We start from the raw sequence: 19,114 nt of genomic DNA, 5'->3' as shown, positions 1-19,114 counted from the left end.
TAACACAAACTGAAATCTAACCATAAAGGGAGGGTCATGGCTTCCCCAGTAACATAACTGTATTGGCAGTTCTCTCCAATCTAACTGGGGAACATGGGGGGTGGGATGGGAGTCTGGAAAAATTATGTGATTGGAAGTTTGAGATGGAAGAATGCCAATGTACTTGCTTTGAATGTTCAAAACAGGCAGGATTGCTAAACTGGCAAAGATCTGAATTGTGAGCATTTCTAAGGGGGCTTTGTAAGAGTTTTAATTGACCCTAGTCCTACAAAAGAGGGACTATCATCTCTACCTCTCAAAAGTATTTTTTTTTCTTTTATTGCAATGTTATGTTCCAGCAAGGATTACTAATTTATTCTCTGTGGAACAGTATAGGACTCATTGAGTGCTATGTAACATTATCTGTGTGTGAGAGGCTATACATTATATACATTTTCAGCATGCTTTTACTTCAGATTTGTTTGATTTTATAAGTGCCAAGAGTAAAAACAGATGTTATGCTATTCAATGTTTGGATATCAAACCCTATCCCAATATAACTTATATGTCCCTCAAGGCATGTGGATAATCTAGTAAATTTAGGGATGGATGAAGAGGCCAGAAAATGCTTGGCTTCAGGGTTTTCATGCCATTTTTCCTAAATGCTTGACATTAAATATGAATCAAATCTAGACTTCAAAAATAAAGCCAAGTTTAGGATTCAACTCTGCACAAAAACCCAAGTCAAGGTTGATCTGAAATATCAGTAACTCTTAGAGCAAGTTTATGTAGGAGCATTTCCACTAAAATCCAAAAAGCAAGTTAAGCATACATAAATACTGCCTAAGCAATTGAGGCTCAATCCCTTTTGATCCATAAGCTTGGTAAGAGCAGTAACTGAAATTTCTTCCAAGGCTGAAATTCTGTTATGGGCACGTTCCATTTCCTTTTGCTCAATTCAACGTAAAATTACAAAATATAGCACAAACAACCACTTGTTGTTAAGGAATTAAGATCAGGCAAGAAGGTCGCAACCACAAACACATTACAGTACATGTACTATGCTCTTTCCAATCTATACTTCTTGAATAGGAAATATGGATGTATGGATGGTTTTAAGGATAGAAACATCAAATTTGTGTATGATGCAGCAGTACTTACACTAAAGAGACCCAATATATATTCTGGAGGAAAAAAACCTAATTCCTCTTGCTCACACTTGGTATTTCAGATTAAACACAATAAAGTTACCAATGTAAGAGAGTTATGCAAGAGAAAAACAATCAAAGTTCAAAAACAATACGAACAACCAAGGGAGAAACCCTTGAACACCAAAGAACATTAAGTTCATTTATGATGGCAAGTTCTAAATTTGAGGGTGCTTTAGATCTTTTTTAAAAACTGAGGGACATAATAGAGGTACATAAAGTATAGTAAATTGTGGAGAAAGATAACAGGGAAAAGCTCCTTTTCTTCACAAAGTGCATTGTTAAGTATTGGCTTTTTCCATAAGTGATCCAGGCCAGCTTTATCTTCCTAAAGTGGCCAATAAAATGTTTCTGGAAAGTCCACAAGCAGGTTAGGAGTGTAATCTCCTGGCATTCTCTTCTTCAGTGATTAGTATAAAGTGGGATCTTCTCATAATACTAGAGATAATGTACTGACGCAGAACTATGAGCCATTCCAGGAGCAATTGTCATGAACATGTTTAACACACACACACACACCCTTTAAAGGTTCCTGCTACCATCTCTTGAAATGGCAAATTCCATAGTTGAAATATGTGCTGTATGAAGCCGCACTTCCTTATCTATCCTGAATTTTCCACCATTCCATTTCCTTGGTGGTTTAGGGTCCTAATATTATGGAAAGTGCAGTACAAAACAGCTCCTTACCTAATATCTTTCTCAACATTAATGTTGTTAGTTGCGGAGTCGTGTCTGACCCATCACAATCGCATGGACAACTTTCCTCCAGGCCTTCCTGTCCTCTACCATCTTCTGGAGTCCAAGCTCACGCCTACTGCTTCAGTGACTCCATCCAGCCATCTCATTCTCTGTCGTCCCCTTCTTCTTTTGCCCTCAATCTTTCCCAGCATTAGGCTCTTCTCCAGTGAGTCCTTCCTTCTAATTAGGAGGCCAAAGTATTTGAGTTTCATCTTCAAGATCTGGCCTTCTAAAGAACAGTCAGGGTTGATCTCCTCTAGGACTGACTGGTTTGATCGCCTTGCAGTCTTCTCCAGCACCGTAGTTCATTAATACCATACTGTAATTACTTGTAGCGATTTCATAATTTCTTGCTCAACTTTTTTTTCCCTAAACAACAAAACCTTAAAAGTTGTAGATATACTATATTGCTCTTTTCCAGGGTTTCTCAACCTTGGCCACTTTAAGATGGACGGACTCTTAACTCCCAGAATTCCCCAGCTACAAGGAGAGTCAGTTTGATTTGATGTTTAAGACTGTGAATTCTAGTTCTAGTTGCACCTTAGTCATGAGAGCCAGCTGGGTGACTCTGGGCCAGTCACTCTCTCTCAGCCCAACTCATTTCACAGGGTTGTTGCTGTGGAGAAAATAGGAGGAGGGAGGTGTGCTGGATATGTTTGCTGTCTTGAGTTATTTGTAAAAATAATAAAGATGGGATATAAATAAGTATATAAAATTAAAAATTAAAAAAAAATTCAGCTGGAGCCCTAAAAGGGAATTCTGGGAGTTGAAGGCAACCTATCTTAAAAGTGGCCAAGGTTGAGAAATACTGCTCAGTATAAATACTGACAAGGAAGACTCAAAATATTTCATAGTATGAAATAGATGGTATAAGTGGATAAACCAAAGGAAAAAAGGGTAAAGATAAGAATTAGGGGAAATGCAAGTAATAAAAAAAAAATGCACCGTCAGATGGATAGAATAGGTAAATAAGTCACTGTTTGTATATTTGTATATATGTGTTTATATAATTACATATATTTAGTTTGTTAGTGTAATTGTGGATTGAAAATGTAAATTTTATGAGTGAGAAAATTTGTATATTTTCTCTCTTTTTTTTGTCAATATTTTTAAATTCAATAGTTTGTATTTTAAAATTAAAAAAAGAGAGAGAGAAATACTGCTCTATTTCCTTGAACATATTCACTCTCTTGTAATTATTGGTCCTCTTGTCATCAATAGTCTCCAAAGCCAAGTGCTCAGTAATGTACAAGTGTTCACTGATCTCCAGGGTCTCCAGAAAATTGGTTGGCTGATTAAAAGTAAATTAAAACCTCCAGCTTTGGAGGGTTTAATTTACTTTGTATTATGTAAGGGGTGGAGGTTGGTTTTGTTTTTGGGATCCTTAGATCAGGGATAGGCAATCTAGTGCCTTTCAGATATTCTGGACTTCAGTTCTCAGGCTTCCCAGCACAACTAACCACTAGAGATTAAGAGACATGTAGCCAAACATCTGGAGAACACTGCTTAAATCTACTTTATTCGCTATTTTGAAATATGGAACTGTCTCCTTTTCTAGGGTTACTGGAAAAATTCCCAAATTAAAACTGAAATTAAAAACCCACAGCACCTCTTAATAAGAGTAAAGGGTTCATTTTATGAGTTTTTATGCTGATGTTTATGCTTTTATTTTTCTTCATAAAATTATGCTCAGGATTATGCTAAATAAGATGGGAAGCTATATAAGTAGTCCTGAGTCCTGCTGGAGAAGGGCGGTATAAAAATCAAATCAAATAAATAAAAATAAAATAAATAAAATAAATAAATGTTTTAAATACATACTTTTTTTTCTGTACTGCTTTGCTGCCATCCACTGGCCATCCATATTCTTACATCCCAATCTGGTAGTGAACCCAGAAATGCAGCTTAGGGCTACAAATTCAAATTGTACGGCTTTTGGTCATTTAACCAGGTTTGGTCAGGGTCACTCACACCCTGGTCACTTCCCATTTGGATTACTGGAATGCACTGTAGAAGGGGCTATCCTTGATTACTACCCAGGAACTACAATTGGTCCATTCTCCCTCAACATTTTATAATCACCAAGTTATTAGAAAAATATGAAACTTCTCCATTCCAGATTGGTTCTTTTTTGGTTGGTTTATTTTATTATACAACAGATGGATGTTTAATCCAATATATAGTATAATACTATCCAAAATTTATCTTGCGTAACAGGGCCAACACCGTTTGAAAGATATTAGAAGCCATGATTCAGACATACCCAAACACAAGACCTCTCTTATACCATCAAAGCAGCCTGATATTTTAAAGCAGAGGTGTCTAACTTTGGCAACTTTAAGACTTGTGGACTTCAACTCCCAGAATTTCTCAGCCAGCCATGCTTTAACTTGAAGCCCACAAGTTTTATGAACACGAGTGACCAAGGTTGGATACCCGTTTTAAAGGTTTCTGTTGGAGCCTTAAAAAGTTGCTGCTACTTCATTAAGACAAGCTTTAAAGCACCAGATCTATTTTTTCAGGCTTGCACAGAAGCTTGAAAAAGAATGGGCTCCTTTAATAAACAGCAGGCTTGTGCATGGTTCAAAACCTGCTTCTAAATCGTTTTCAAAGTACTCCACTGAGCAAAACCACAAAGTGAAAGTCCTGTTGCATAACATTAATTTGTTGATGATGGCATGAGAGATCTTAGTTTTGTTAATAGTTTACTGAAGGCATCTCCATCTGAAAGAAGTATACTAGCAGGTGAAGGGAAAGACTTCTGCTTAAGACCCAGAATAAACACAGTCCACCTTGGAACAGAATGGCTTCTAATGTAAGGGGAAAGTGTGTGCTTGTATGCAATGTGCCTGTGTAACAAATGAATCCTAAAGCTGTTTAAGGACTCATAATTTCAGATGGTGTATTCGTTCCATCTTGTATATCGTACTGAACTCTATACCCTTGGGGATGGAATTAGTGAACAGAACAGAACAGAATTCTTTATTGGCCAAGTGTGATTGGACACACAAGGAATTTGTCTTTGGTGCATATGCTCTCAGTGTACATAAAAGAAAAGATATGTTCATCAAGAATCATAGGTACAAACACTTAATGATAGTCATAGGGTACAAACAAGCAATCAAATCATACTAGGAAACAATATCAATATAAATTGTAAGGGTACAAGTAACAAAGTTACAGTCATGCAGTCATAAGTGGGAGGAGATGGGTGACAGGAACGATGAGAAGACTTAATAATAAGACTTAGTGAATAGTTTGACAGTGTTGAGGGAATTATTTGTTTAGCAGAGTGATGGTGCTGGGGAAAAAACTGTTCTTGTGTCTAGTTGTTCTGGTGTGCAGTGCTCTATAGCGTCGTGTTGAGGGTAGGAGTTGAAACAATTTATGTGCAGGATGCGAGGGTTAAGCTTTGGTTTCTTGCGCTGCTAAATTCCAAATATTCTCAAGTCGTCGGTTAAAAACGGAGTTTAGACACGCGGAGGGCTACGAGCTACCGATTTCACCCTTCGGCCGACAGCTACCTCTAGTGGCTGCTGCGGGAAGCAAAACTTATCTTGCGCATTTAAATCTCGCCGTCGATTTCGCCGCGGTCAACAGGTTTAACCAGCGAGGTAACTCCGAGACGAGGTCACCAACCAAGCATTAACTCCTTTCTTTCCGCATAACGACGGCTATCCTTCCACGGCCACGTGGACGACGTAGCAGAACCCGAAGGCCGAAAAGGCAAGGCGTCCGTTTCCCCAAGCAGGAGAAAGACCGAGCCAGGTAATTTTTGTGTGTGTGTTTTTTTTTAACCGACTAGCCGTGGCTTCTCGCGCCTCACCGCTGGCAAAGGGGGACGGGCGGGCGGGCGGAGGCAAAAACCCTCGAGGGGAAGGTGGGGCTCGAGTCGGTTCTTCCGAGACTTTAGACGAAGTTTGGCGACGCTGCTCCGTGTGAGAGGTTTGCTTTCCGAGGCGTTTGGGTGCAGCGGGAGGGTGGAGGGAAGAGAGAGAGAGAGAGACTCTCTGGGAAGAATTTCACTTCGGCCTCGCTTTCCATCCGCGTTTGGTAGGCTGGGGGTGGCGAGCGCGGGAAAAGAGAAGAGGCAAGAAAGGGGCGACTACTTGCCCGAGGGTGCTTGGGAAGGGGGGGGGATCCGCGTATTGGTCGGCGCGGGAGGCAGTCCTCGTCCCGAGCGTTTCATTGATTACCTTCGCTCGCTGCCCACGTTTACACCCAAGTGAGCAATGTTGGAGGAGGAGGAGGAGGAGAAGGCCGCCTGTTGCGTCGATTATTCCCGGCACGCCCGACCTGCCCGGGAAAAGACCCGGACATGCCCTAAAGCTGCCTGGCCTGAGAGCGGCCGTTCCCTGGCACGTCCCCCCGGTCCTTCCAAAGCCGGGTTGGGGCTGGCTCGCTTGCGCGTTCCCTCGGTCCACTCACTCACCCCCCACCCACCCACCCACCCCCAGCGCCTCTCCTTCCCCTTCTCTTGGCCAGTATATTTTTAGGTCATTCGAGTGGAGGGGTAGGTAATCCCCGGGCTCAGGTTCCAAAGGAGGCGGGTTCCGGCCGGAGGTGGAGTCATTTTTTCATTTAAATCCCCGACTATAAAATGGGTTTAAGGAGAAGCGGGATCTCATCAGCTGAGGCGCCCAGAGGAGCTGGTGGGAGTGAGCGGCGGCGGGGGAGGCGAGCGGGAGGCACGGGACCACAGCGTGGGTGCCCAGCGGAGCTGCCACTCCTGCCGCGGCGATGCTACACTCCGTGGGCGCCCAAACCTTGCAAGCGCTCAGCCAGGTGGCCGCCGGCGTGCTCCTCCTGCCCCGCTTCCTCCTGACCGCTGTGATGCTCTGGCTCCTGGATTTTCTCTGCATCCGGAAGAAACTCTTGCTGACCGCGGCGGCGGCGGCGGCGACACCTGGTGAGGAGCAAGAGTTGGCGGCCGAGGACGGCGACTCGAGCGACGGGACCTGCCCGCCGGACGACCCTCCGCTCTGCGTCTCCGACTCGAACCGCATGTTCACCTTGGAGTCGCTCAAAGCCGTGTGGCACGGGCAGAAACTGGACTTTTTCAAGGCGGCGCACGTCGGCGCGACGGCGCCCAACCCGGAGGTCGTCCAGCTGGACGGGCGCACGCGGCTGCGCATCCTGGACTACGCCCGGGGCAAGAGGCCGCTGATCCTCAACTTCGGCAGCTGCACCTGACCGCCCTTCATGGCGCGCCTGCGCGCCTTCGAGCGCCTGGCCACGCGCTTCGTGGACGTCGCCGACTTCTTGCTGGTCTACATCGAGGAGGCTCACCCTTCCGACGGCTGGGTCAGCTCGGACGCCGCCTACGACATCCCCAAGCACCAGTGCTTGCAGGACCGGCTGCGAGCCGCTCAGCTGATGAAGGAAGGCGCGCCGGGCTGCCCGCTGGCCGTGGACACCATGGACAACGCCTCGAGCGCCGCCTACGGGGCGTACTTCGAGCGCATCTACATTATCCAGGAGCGGAAGGTCATGTACCAGGGCGGCCGGGGCCCCGAGGGCTACAAGATCTCCGAACTCAGGCGCTGGCTCGACCAGTACAAGAGCAGCCTCCGGGCCGGGCCCAGCACCGTCATCGTCCAGGTGTAAGGAAGACTCCCCGGCGGAGGGAAAAGCGGACGGGAAGGAAAAGAGGCAGCTCGAACTGCTTCGCTTTCCTTTCCCGCCCCTTTCCGTAACTCCCGAGAGGCTCTGTGTGAGTTTTCATACGAGACGTTATTCAAATCATGTTGATTTGCCCAGCATTTGTTATTGACATCCATTTCCACGTGCAGTTTTGTTTCCCTTTATTTCCTGATTGCGTGCGTAAACGAACAGCGCTCGCTCGCTCTCCCTCCCTCTCCCTTGCGTGGGGGGGGGTGGAGGAGTGGGGGGGGAAACGCGCTTCCTGGTTTTTTTTGGAGGGCCTGTTGCTGAGCGTGTGCGTGCACGTGCGGGCTTCGGGTGTACGTGTGCGCGGGTGTTTCCGATGGGAACGGTCTTCTGCCGTGCACGTGTGTCTGTTGGAGAGAAGTTTCGCGTGCCCAAGCGGTGTGTGTTCTCTCTTTATTTTTTTTCCTCTCTCTCTCTCCGCTATCCTAGCAAACTCCTTGGCTGGGAGTTCTAGCGTTTCTTTATGATGACCGGTTTCGAAATGGAGCGCCAGGAAACCGAGTCTGAAATTGGGAGATGCTAGAATTGCCAGTTTTGGTTTTTGAGGAAAGCACAAAAAACACAAAATCACACAAAAAAAACCAAACACCCCACGAGTCTATTTATGTGATTTCTGAGCTGGTGGTATATTGAGCTTCTTTTTTCTTTTCTTTTTTTTGTAAAATACCTGTTTTTTATGAGCTTTTTATAACATTATTAATAAAGATGATTGAATAAAGTATGCCTCATTTGGATCTTTCTAACCGAAAAGGGGAGCTCCAGAGATGCCGCCACTTTCTCAACTTGGTTTAATGAGGGTCCCAACAGGTGGGGAGAAATAGCTGGGGAGGGAGAAAACATTGTTTACACACTACTGTACGAATATTTCTTGTGGACTAGTGGCCACCTGTAAAAGAGCTTTGAGGAACATTTCCACGGAGGCTCAGACCTTCGATTTGAGGAAGTTGCTCCCAAACTGGTGTGATCAGAAGCCACTTGTAAGCAAAGGAGAGGATGCCTTGATGGATGTGACAGGGTCGGTGTTCTACCACTACCTTTTTTGGGGACACAACGGGGGGGATCTGGCATGAACAGCCTCCTCCAGTTTGCATTCTGATCAGGTGGAAGGTTTTGTTTAATCGGCTCTATGGAAGATTCAACTGCCAGCCTCCCAATTGGGAAATATGCAGGTTTAGCCACCTCAGAAGACAGAATACCTGGCGTCACCTCTGGATATGGTGGGAGAGACAACTGTGTTTTGTGACATCAGCTTTTAAGGGTTTGCCCATTGTGCTAAGTCATTGTTTGTTTTAACCATGGTTTCTTAACTCAAGTAGAACTTGCTAGGTTTACACAGCACCCTGAGTCATATAAACAAGGGGTCACAAATCACAAGTCAGTTTACACTTAAACCAAATAATGATTTATTTTGTGAGACTCTAACCACTGTTTTATGAACTCTGCAGGGGCTTAAAAAATAAAAGTCCCAAAAACTTTCTCCCTCCCCATTGAAGGAAAGTTTATGCAACTAGAATTCTGGAATCTCTATGGATTTGAAGCCCACTTATGGAACATAGAACTTGGGGTTGCAAGTCTAGAAATTAAGTGTCTCTCTTCTATAAAAGTTGTTTATTCTTAAGGCATTGGGTGGGGGAATAGACTTCTAGGGTTTGCTACTATCATCCTATACTGAATATGTAGATGTGTAAAGAAAGAGCCAAAAATATCCTCATACACACCAGTGTTGGGTAGATTTGTTAAGGGAAAGGATTGCGATTTGTAAATCATTTGAACTTGCTGGGTGGGCTGAGCAAAAGGAATAGTTGGATTCCCAGACAATGCCTCTAAATATATGTGGGCTATTTTCATTCTCCCCCCGCCCCTCCCAGAAAAGAACTACACACATCGAGTAATCTTTGAGGCTTTGGTTACATCACATTTTATCAGCATATTGTCCTTTGTGGTTACTGATGAACAGTTACCTGCTCCACAGATTTCTGGTACTAACATGAGTAATGGGGGGTGGGAGGAGTAAAAGTGTTGTGAAAAGGCAGTTAGCTTAACTGTTTTATGGAAGAGAACTGATGCCAAGTCATAGGAAAGGATGTTTCCAATCTCTTGTAGGAGCAGTTGCTCTGCTTGTAAGATTTCTCTGTTACAACCCTTTGCCTACACAGCTATAGTTTGGATAGGTCTCTTAATCTTATGCCACATAACTTCAAATCTTGGCATGCAGTTTCAAGTAACAATAATATGTTGCATTGTATCAGGGAATTGTTTCTTAGCTCACATTGCTCATACAGGAATGGTCAGCAGATACTAAAGTGTTTTAGAAAGAAGGAAAGAATTAAAAAGTCTGATATTCTTACCTGTTATCCCCACAAAGGATTGCCTGCTGTGATATACACAAAACCTTCAAAAATGCCTAGCAGTTTTCCATTTTTCTAGGTTTCTTATGTCGATTCTAATCATTATTAGTTTTATTAATGCGGGAAATATGCTTGCTTTACCATAATTTTCCATATCCCATATAAAAAAAAACCTGTTTTACTCCAAGCAATGTGACCTTAATAAATCTGGGCAGCCAACTGCTTACAGCTGGGCTAAGAGCTATTATCAGTACTTGTTTCACTATTACCTTCAGAGCACTTTGTTTACTTGAATTGAGCAAAGAGGTATTACTCAAACCCAAGTACTAATTTATGTATTATTTGTAATTATTGTATAGTTAGACCTTATATAATAAAGAATACCAGTCAAATACAGTCAGACCACCAACAGAACTGCAGTGTTTGAACATGTAAGCTATAATCCAAAACTCACATTTCTAAACATAGTGGTAGGGTTATGTGGGTTTTGAGTCACCCTGAATTCTCATACGGCGGCTGGCTAACCATTTCAGAAATCGGGTTGTAGCCTGAAAAGTTTGAGGTAGGATCTTCTTGGAATCGAGCTCAGCTCCTGGGAATTACATGAGCATTTCCCTTTCATTTTCTTGGCAACAATACGGAAGTGGTTTACTCAGCAGTGTCCATGGGAGCCAGGGATCAAAAAGGGACAAATGTAGCACTGCATGTACAAAAGGTTTGGGGCTGAGACTGTGATGCCACTTCCAACATTTTGCCTCTTTGTAACATTCTGGTCACCTATTGAAACTGCTTTCTTGGGGGATTGTTCACTTAGTGTAGCCCACGCTTTGAGTAAATTACTCAAAATTAGATAAGATGGGGTTTTCTTGGGATAACAAGACATTTCATTATCCAATCATAACAGCAAAATTTAAATAAAAGACTTTCTGGTAAGCGGCTTTGGGGTAATAAAGAAGAAGAGAAGCACTGGGCTAGCCTTAAGACTTCGTATAGGTGGTTCTCGACTTATGACCATAATGGAGGGAGCCTGCCCATCACCATCATAGTTGTGACAATCATAAAACAGGTCACCCACATGACCAGCCCACTTTTACAACCCTTTATTGCAGCAGTCATTAAGCAAATCAATGATTGGCTATGGGCTGGTTTTGCCAAAAACCGGAAGTAAATGTCAGTTTTCAGCAAAAGCCTTGTGAGATGTGGTCACATGATTGTAGGACATCGCAAACAGCTGTAAATGAGGGCCAGTTGCCAAACACCTGATGTGGTCACGTGACTGTGGGCGGAGACCTGGCTTTCAGAACTGGGTTATAAGGACCTCCAGGGAGGTCTATTATAACTTTGGACAGTTGCTAAGCCACCAGTTATAAGTCAAGGACTACCTGTACTAATTTCTGTTGGTCTCCCATGCAGGGAGAAACCAGAACTGACCCTGCTTAGTGTTTTAAAGATTAAGTAAAGTTGGTGAGGTAATGCCACATGATGTCAAGCTCCTGTACCAGGATTTGGCAGGGAATCACAGATCTCGTGACTTCATAGGGCTTCACATGATTCCTAGGTGAGGACTTGGCAGAAATCTCATAGGTATGGCTCAGCTACAAAAGACTGTTTACTGAAGATATGAATGAAGCTAAAATGAAACTATTGCTTGTGCTTTCCCTGAATAGTCATCTTCTTGCACTTTACAATGCCTTAAACCCATCGTTTTTTTTTCCTGCCCTTTCCATAAATTAATAGATTCTGCTTGGCTCTTGATAGGGATTGTGAATATCTGCACGGTATTTGGCCTGAGAAATGCTAACTTGCCTAACTCACATATAGTAGCTACGTGGACACATCCCTCTTGTTTGCTTTGCAACAGTTTGGAAGTAGTTAGCCATTACCTTCTTCTAAATACACTTTAAAAAAAAAAAAAACCTTTCCAGTTCAACTGAAAAAGGTTAGTGTCACTTTAAAATACCACCCTTGTAAATCCCATAGCTATGCTTGTTCTGCCCCTTCCCATGCCACCAGAAAACAGCACAGACTTGTTTGTGTTCTTCCAGCCTCACGTTCTGGCTCATAAACCCTACATGGTGGCCACCAAGTGTGACAACCCAATGCAATCTTTCTCAACCATTGTATTATTAAGAAGCACAACTTTTATGTTTTAAAAAAAAAGTAAATTTAAAAAATAACCCTAGGCAATTTCCCCATAAAATTAAAACAGGGATATATAGGTAGAATGTTTAATTTGTCGTTTAGAATTTAATCAGAAAGTCAGTGGTAGTTACAAAATAACTTAATTATTAAATATATACATAGTTCTAACTTCAGTCCTTGAATCACAGTAGGCCAAAATCATCATTTTGTTTTTCCCTTGATATATTCAAGGATCCTTATACGGTCCACAGGTTATGTCTTTGGCTTTAAACCCAACTAAGGTAGACATTCTGGATTCTAGCTTTATTCCAGCCTACGAAATTTGGATCTTCGTTCATTAATTCGTTATAACTCTACTCAACTGATATCATGCCCACCTTTCCTTCTGATGCATTCACTCTTAAGCAGAAAGAAGTATGCCACTCGGCTAGTTAATAGCACATCTGAGTAAGCTGAAATGAAATCTGCACTTGAAAACAGCATTCAAGCAAATCATCTGTTGATTTCATCACTGAGCTCAAAAGCAAGGGGTGCCACTAAATGTATTTATCTGGGACCTAAATTAATACCATTTGGGGGGGGGTTGGATTTGTTTGGGTTTTGTTTGTTTGTTTTTTGTTTGCTATTTTGACCAAAATAGTTGTTGAATTTGCTTGGGCATGCTTCAGTTTTCTTTATTATAATTGTATCTCTAAATTTCTTCCATAGGGCCCAAAGCAACACAAGGACTCCTTCCCTATGAAGAAGCATCCCAAAGATTTTGTTAGACAAATTACACTTACAATATGGTAAGGGGGAAAAAAATCCACATGCCTTATGTTATTTCCAAATGTTCCATTTCCAGCATGTTTCAGAAAACAATTTTAAGAAATTTAATATTGTTTTTCTTAATTTATTAAGGAACACACATGGTGGACAATGCTTTAATCCCGAATGATTTTATTTTTTTCTTTTATTAAGAATGTGACTAGCCCAGACACGTTACCTCTTAAATAAGATCTGAAGGAAGACATATATTGATTTTGGTGTCTTCCAAATATATTTAGTATCCAAATATATTGGATCTGTGATCTTCAGCAAGGCTGGTTCTGAGAATTCTGGAGCTTGAAGATCAACAGATCTGGCATATACAAAGGGCAATAAATCCAAGAAGGCTGCTGTAGCCATAAACCACAACCCACTCAATTGCATTCCTTCTGCTCTTGTGGAGGAGAAATTTTACTTGAAATCAGGCGTGTCCAACCTTTTGGCTTGCCTAGGCTGCATTGAATGAAGAGGAATTATCTTGGGCTGTATATAAAATATATAATATAGTGACTGTGTGTTTAGTTTATGATCTTGTGGGGCAGCATTGCTAGCTGCCCAGGGCCACATGCAGGCCACGGGTTGTACCCATTTGCTTTAAAAAGCAGTAGCAATAGCACTTAGACTTCACAGTGCTTTACAGCCCTCTCTAAGCCATTTACAGAGGCAGCATATTGCCCCAACAATCTGGGTCCTCATTTTTTTTTTTATTTGATTTATATGCCACCCTTCTCCGAAGACTCAGGGCGGCTTACAATGTGCTCAGCAATTTTACCGACCTCGGAAGGATGGAAGGCTGAGTCAACCTTGAGCCTGGTGAGATTCGATCTGCCAAACTGCTGGCAGCCAGTGATCAGTAGAAGTAGTCTGCAGTACTACACTCTAACCACTGTGCCACCACGGCTCATCCAGGGAACCCTCTCCTGGTTGGTGTAATACCACACCAACCATAATGGCTTGGCAGGGAATCTGAATAGCTGCAGAACATCAGGAGTTGTCTTATAAAGTAGCTGCTTCCTGCAATTTCTAGTTACATTTCCAATCCTGAACTAGAAGAAAGAACAGAAGTCCAGGAAGAAAGCATAGACCTACTTGTCTATGGAGATTCTCAGTCATCCTAGTCATGGTTTGCTGTGGTCTGCCAGCAGCCTGCGGACCTGGCAGCAGAGGAGACAGCGAGGAGGCTGGGGAGGAACATGGGCCAGTCCTGGAGTCTGGGGAAGGCTCGGACGAGGACTCTGCATCAGAGGCAGAGATGGGGCCAGGGCCATCTGGGAGTTATGTGCGGACTCCGGAGCCTCCAGAGTCAGACATCAGAGAGGCAGAGGAACAGGGGGAGCCTGTTCCTAGTGCGCGCATGTGCACTAGGTTAAAACAAAAGGGACGACTCGGGAGTAAGGCTTGGAGACGATTGGCCCCTCCCATAAGACATAAAGGAAGAGCAAAGGCATGTGGGCCTTTGCAGGAAGCAACGTTGTGGATAGTGTCGGTTTGTACTTTGAAGCTCCGTTTTTGACTCTGTGTTTCCGTGTGGCCTTGCCAAGATAATTGCCAATTAGGTCTTTGGCAGCGTGTCAAAGAAGATAAAGATGGGTGTTTACCAGCCTTATCCGAAGGACTGTGGCAGACTTCTGTTGGATTATTTATAAACTCTTGGTGATTCAGCACGTGCTGTGAATGAAAGGAATTCACAGCCGTTAAAATAAATAAAAAGGCTTTTGGGACTAATTGTGTGCTATATCAGGAAGCCTAGGTCAGAACATGGTTGTCCCAAAGGAGCTCTTGAAAAAGTTGCCTCTTGAAAAAGCACCTCTAGGACATAGACCTACTTCCAGTATAGATATATATTTAGCAAATATATGAATACTTGATATTAAATAAACAGATACAATGTTTATTATGATCCCTGTTTCTAATCCAGCCTGCATTTATTGTTTTAAAACATTCATGAGCTATTAATTGCATGAAAGATACTACATCTGTTTTAGCCCTCAAAGTAGCATTATTTATTTGGATTTATTAGAGCTACTCAGTTCCATCATGTTGAAGGATTGTCGGAATAAACATTTCATCCAAAAGGCTTGCAACACAGTCATGTTTTGTTGCAATGACTTTATATTTTAGCAATGCCAAATAAAATTTGGTGTTTGCAAATGTTTGGTTTACTACTGATAAGGATCCCAACCATCAAGGCAATGTAGAAATGATGACTGTATGAGCAACATCAGCAGTCTTCCATTTGTGTGACATGGGAACATTTTAGTTTAGGCCTCACTTAAGACTAGCAAAGATAATAAGTCTGGACTTCTTCATTTTGAGCATAGAATGTATTCTATGTAGAACAGTGATAGCTAACCTTTTCCGGACCAAGTGCCCTAAGCACGCACCCAAACCCCCAAAATGCAATGCGCACGCATCCCCACGCATGCATACACTACACACACCATGCGCATGCAGTGCCCCCACACGTGTCCCGCACATGAGCCTGCTGCCCCCACATGCGCCCCATCCCCGTGCATGTGCACATGGCCCCTCGCACGTGCCCCTCCCCTTCATGCATGCGCAGCAGAGACCCGAAGACCAGCTGGCCGGTGGGAGGCGCATGCGCAGCAGAGCTGAACTGGGGTGACTGCTCGCATGCCATCAGAGAGGGCTCTGCGTGCCACCTCTGGCACACGTGCCATAGGTTCACCATCACGGATGTAGAATATAGAAGGCTGGGTGTTAATACTTCCAAAGCCACATGTGATTATCCTGTCTTGATCAGGCTGCATTGTTATTTTAGTTTGGAAATATATTTAAAAGCGAAACAGTGTCAGTTTGTCATCAGTTGTGGTGTGCTGTGATATCCCTGACACATTTGCTGAATCATGATTAATGTTAATTCATGTGTAGAGTGTCATGCCTAAGCAATAATTTCTAATAATGTACTGGGCTATAAGCTATTCACCATGACACCCAGCCATAATACCATACAACAATTGAGAAATTCCAACATAGCAATCATACTAATTACTTTTGCAATTTGATATTATACTAGCTAGTTTCGCATATCACAGAAAGTCGTGGCTTGCTTAGCGTATAATATTTGACTGACTTCATGCTATGAACTAAATGAAGAACAGACCACATGACTTACTGTGATTTATGAACTCAGTTACCAGGGAGCGTCTAACCTTTTTTATTTTAGTACAGCAAGCCTCTGCTAGAAAAAGACAGAAGAAGTTCTGCATCCTTTACATAAATCTTTCAAAACGCCTTCACTTCATTTTTGGGATCTGCTAGAGAAGCAAGCATAAGCAAAAAGCACCAGCTTAGCACATGTATATATGGATAAAAGCCAGTGGTTTCAACACAACAAACATGTGCCTCATTGGTGCATTTTGGTCTTTTATTGACAGCACACATATCCAATGAGCACAATAACACATCAGCATTAAACCTTGTTTTCCTGAAACAAAAAAACCCAACAGCTTCTTGATCCAGGTAGAGATATTAAAAACATGGTCTCTAAATACACGTAGTCTTTGATTTATGTCTTAAATTGAGCCCAACATTTCTGGTGTTAAGTGAAACATTTCTTAAGTGAATTTTGTCCCATTTTATGACCTTTCTTGCCACAGTTTGCAGTGAACCACTGCAATTGTGAAGTTAGTAACATGGTTGTTAAGTGAATCTGATTGTTCCATTGACTTTGCTTGTCAGAAGGTGGCACAAGGTGATCACATGACTTTGGGACACTGCAATTCAGGGGTGAAATGCTCCCGGTTCGGACCAGATCGCCTGATCCGGTAGCGATGGCGGCAGGTGGTTCGGAGAACCGGTAGCAAAAATCCCTGCGCCCCCTCCCCCATGCCCAGCTGAGCCGCACGATCATCAGAGGCTTTTTTTTTTTTACTTTTAAAAGCATTTTTTCTACAACCTCTTCCGACAAAAAATGCTTTTAAAAGTAAAAAAAAAAAGCCTCTGATGATCGCGCGGCTCAACTGGGATCGTCAGAGGCTTTTCAAAGCATTTTTTCTACAACCTCTTGGCCGAAGAGGTAGTAAAAAAAATGCTTTGAAAAGTCTCTGACGATCCCAGCTGAGTTGCCTGATCCTCAGAGAGGCTTTTCAAAGCATTTTTTAAAAAGCCTCTCTGACGATCCCAGCTGAGTTGCCTGATCGGCAGAGGCTTTTCAAAGCATTAGAAAAAATGCTTTGAAAAGTTTTTTTTTTTTTAAAGTTGGCCACACCCAGCCAGTCACATTACACACACACACACACACCAAGCCACGCCCACAGAACCGGTAGTAACAAATTTTACATTTCACCCTTGCTGCAACTCATAAATATGAGTCAGTTGCCAAGCATTTGAATTTTGATCATGTAACCATGGGAATGTTGCAGTGATCGTAACTATGAAAAATAAGTTAGTTTTTGTCAGTGCTGTTATAACTCTGAATGGTCACTGAAGAAGCTGTTGTAAGTTGCAGACTACATTATCTATTTTAAGATCAAGAATGGAACTTAAGTACTTAAACATAAGATTTATATAGCCTATTTCTAAGCACCGGATGCATTTAATGGATACTCATCCATTATGGGTGGCTGGATGGATTTCAGTGAGCCAGATGTGGCAAGTGCTGTCCTCCCCCAATTTATCTTAATCATAAACCTGAATAGAACCAACTTAAATTAGATTGAGACACTAGATTTATAACTGTGTTTAAGACTAAGTCCAATTAATAGATTATCCCAAGAGAATTCTGCTACATGGTTTACACAATATTGCAAACCATTATATGTTTGGTTTTGATTTTGTCACAGTTTTATGTAACCAGAGCCATTATGCCTACAGTATATCTGCAGTATATGGTTGAGTGTGACATGTGAATTTATTTATTTTATTCCTCACATTTATATAGCCAACCAATTGTACTGTAATCAGTTCGCAGCAAATTAAACCCTGCCTTAGAATGATGTATAAATCAGGTTAACATATTGGCTGCCAAATACATGATCTCAATGAATTCCGCAACATAAAAAAAAAAATAAATTGGATCAATTTCATATTGTTGATGCAAAGATAAGACAAAGAGAAGGATGGATTAACTAGGGCCACACAGTGAGTTAAGTCAGCAGAAAAGAGAAGCAGGAGTTTTATACATACTTAAGGCACTTGACATGGAAGATTTGAAGCATTTGTATTTTATTCATGTATGTAAGGCAAAATTGCTATTCGTTGTTTTAGGTCTCAATATCAGTGAATAATATGTAACCAGCTACCTTAAAGAAAAAATTTCCAAGGAGATGATGTTTAAAAGCATATTTAAACTGTTTTTTAAAAATTTCAGAGAAAATCATGGAAGAAACAAGCAACAAATAAATCAAGAGTGTTTGTATGAACAAAAAAATAAACAGTGTTTGTATATTTGTTTTGTTTAAAGCTCACTTAACAAGAAAATGTTTTACACTCCCAAGGAGGTGTATTTGGTCCATACTCTTCCAGTATTTAGGAAAACTATGAAAACTCATATCTTTCATCAAACTTGTTATTGTTGAACTACTTGTGATTTCATTCTTTTTATTATGTTTTATCATTTTTAAAATATGCAGTCTTTCTTGAACGTTGTATAAACAAATACATGGAGTATAAATGTAATAAATAATTTGGCAATTTGAAAACTTAATAATGCATTGCAACTTCATCTTTAATGCATTTTTTTTACAAATGGCAATTTACTGAAAAGGAAAGCTCACCACATATATGTAGTCCTCAACGTACGACCACGATTGAGCCCAACATTTCTGGTGCAATGAGACATTTGTTAAGTGAGTTATGCCCCATTTTATCTGCAAACTTTAACTTTTTCATAACAAAGAGTTAAAATAACAGTAATCTTAATAATCAGACTGAATTACATGTATTTTCTATGTCCAAAATTACTTGTCCCAGTCTCTGAACATGTGATTACCTTACCTTTGTCCTGTCTTCAGACCAGAGACTTAGTTTGTCCTTGTTGCTTTATTGGCTGATGTACTTCAAAGTCTCCCAAGTTTGGTAATTTAAAAGGCCAAACATAAACCATAAAATACAGAAAACTTTTAAACAATTTAGAAGAAAATACTCAGTTTGGGGGCAAAAATTTTGAAGGAGAAAACTTCCAAACATAGTGTTTTATTTTGAGCTTGAAATATCAATACTGTATAATAATAATAATAATAATAATAATAATAATAATAA

At 41.7% G+C, this 19,114-nt stretch overlaps 1 protein-coding gene and 1 long non-coding RNA gene across 9 annotated transcripts in view; both read left to right on the top strand.

Moving 5' to 3' along the window:
- Positions 1-19,114, top strand: part of LOC117665992 (uncharacterized) — a 127,213-nt gene that overhangs the window by 96,244 nt on the left and 11,855 nt on the right. For 6 of the 8 annotated variants that reach the window (XR_004591548.3, XR_004591545.3, XR_004591544.3 and 3 more), the window contains one exon: positions 12,794-12,873. This is a non-coding gene — a long non-coding RNA (uncharacterized LOC117665992). Of the gene's footprint in view, positions 1-5,085; positions 5,694-5,797; positions 5,871-12,793; positions 12,874-19,114 lie in introns of those variants that run through there. The other 2 variants (XR_004591547.3, XR_004591550.3) reach the window with 2 other exon arrangements.
- On the top strand, positions 5,936-8,313 carry DIO3 (iodothyronine deiodinase 3). Its single transcript, XM_034418482.3, has one exon. It carries the CDS (start codon positions 6,666-6,668, stop codon positions 7,530-7,532), a length of 867 nt encoding a protein of 288 aa, XP_034274373.2. The 5' UTR covers positions 5,936-6,665; the 3' UTR covers positions 7,533-8,313.

This window comes from Pantherophis guttatus, chromosome 1 (assembly GCF_059756535.1).
Source record: "Pantherophis guttatus breed Tessera chromosome 1, ASM5975653v1, whole genome shotgun sequence".
Classification (NCBI taxonomy): domain Eukaryota; kingdom Metazoa; phylum Chordata; class Lepidosauria; order Squamata; family Colubridae; genus Pantherophis; species Pantherophis guttatus.
Note: the sequence above shows the minus strand (reverse complement) of the source record. Positions and strands in the feature narration are given on the sequence as shown.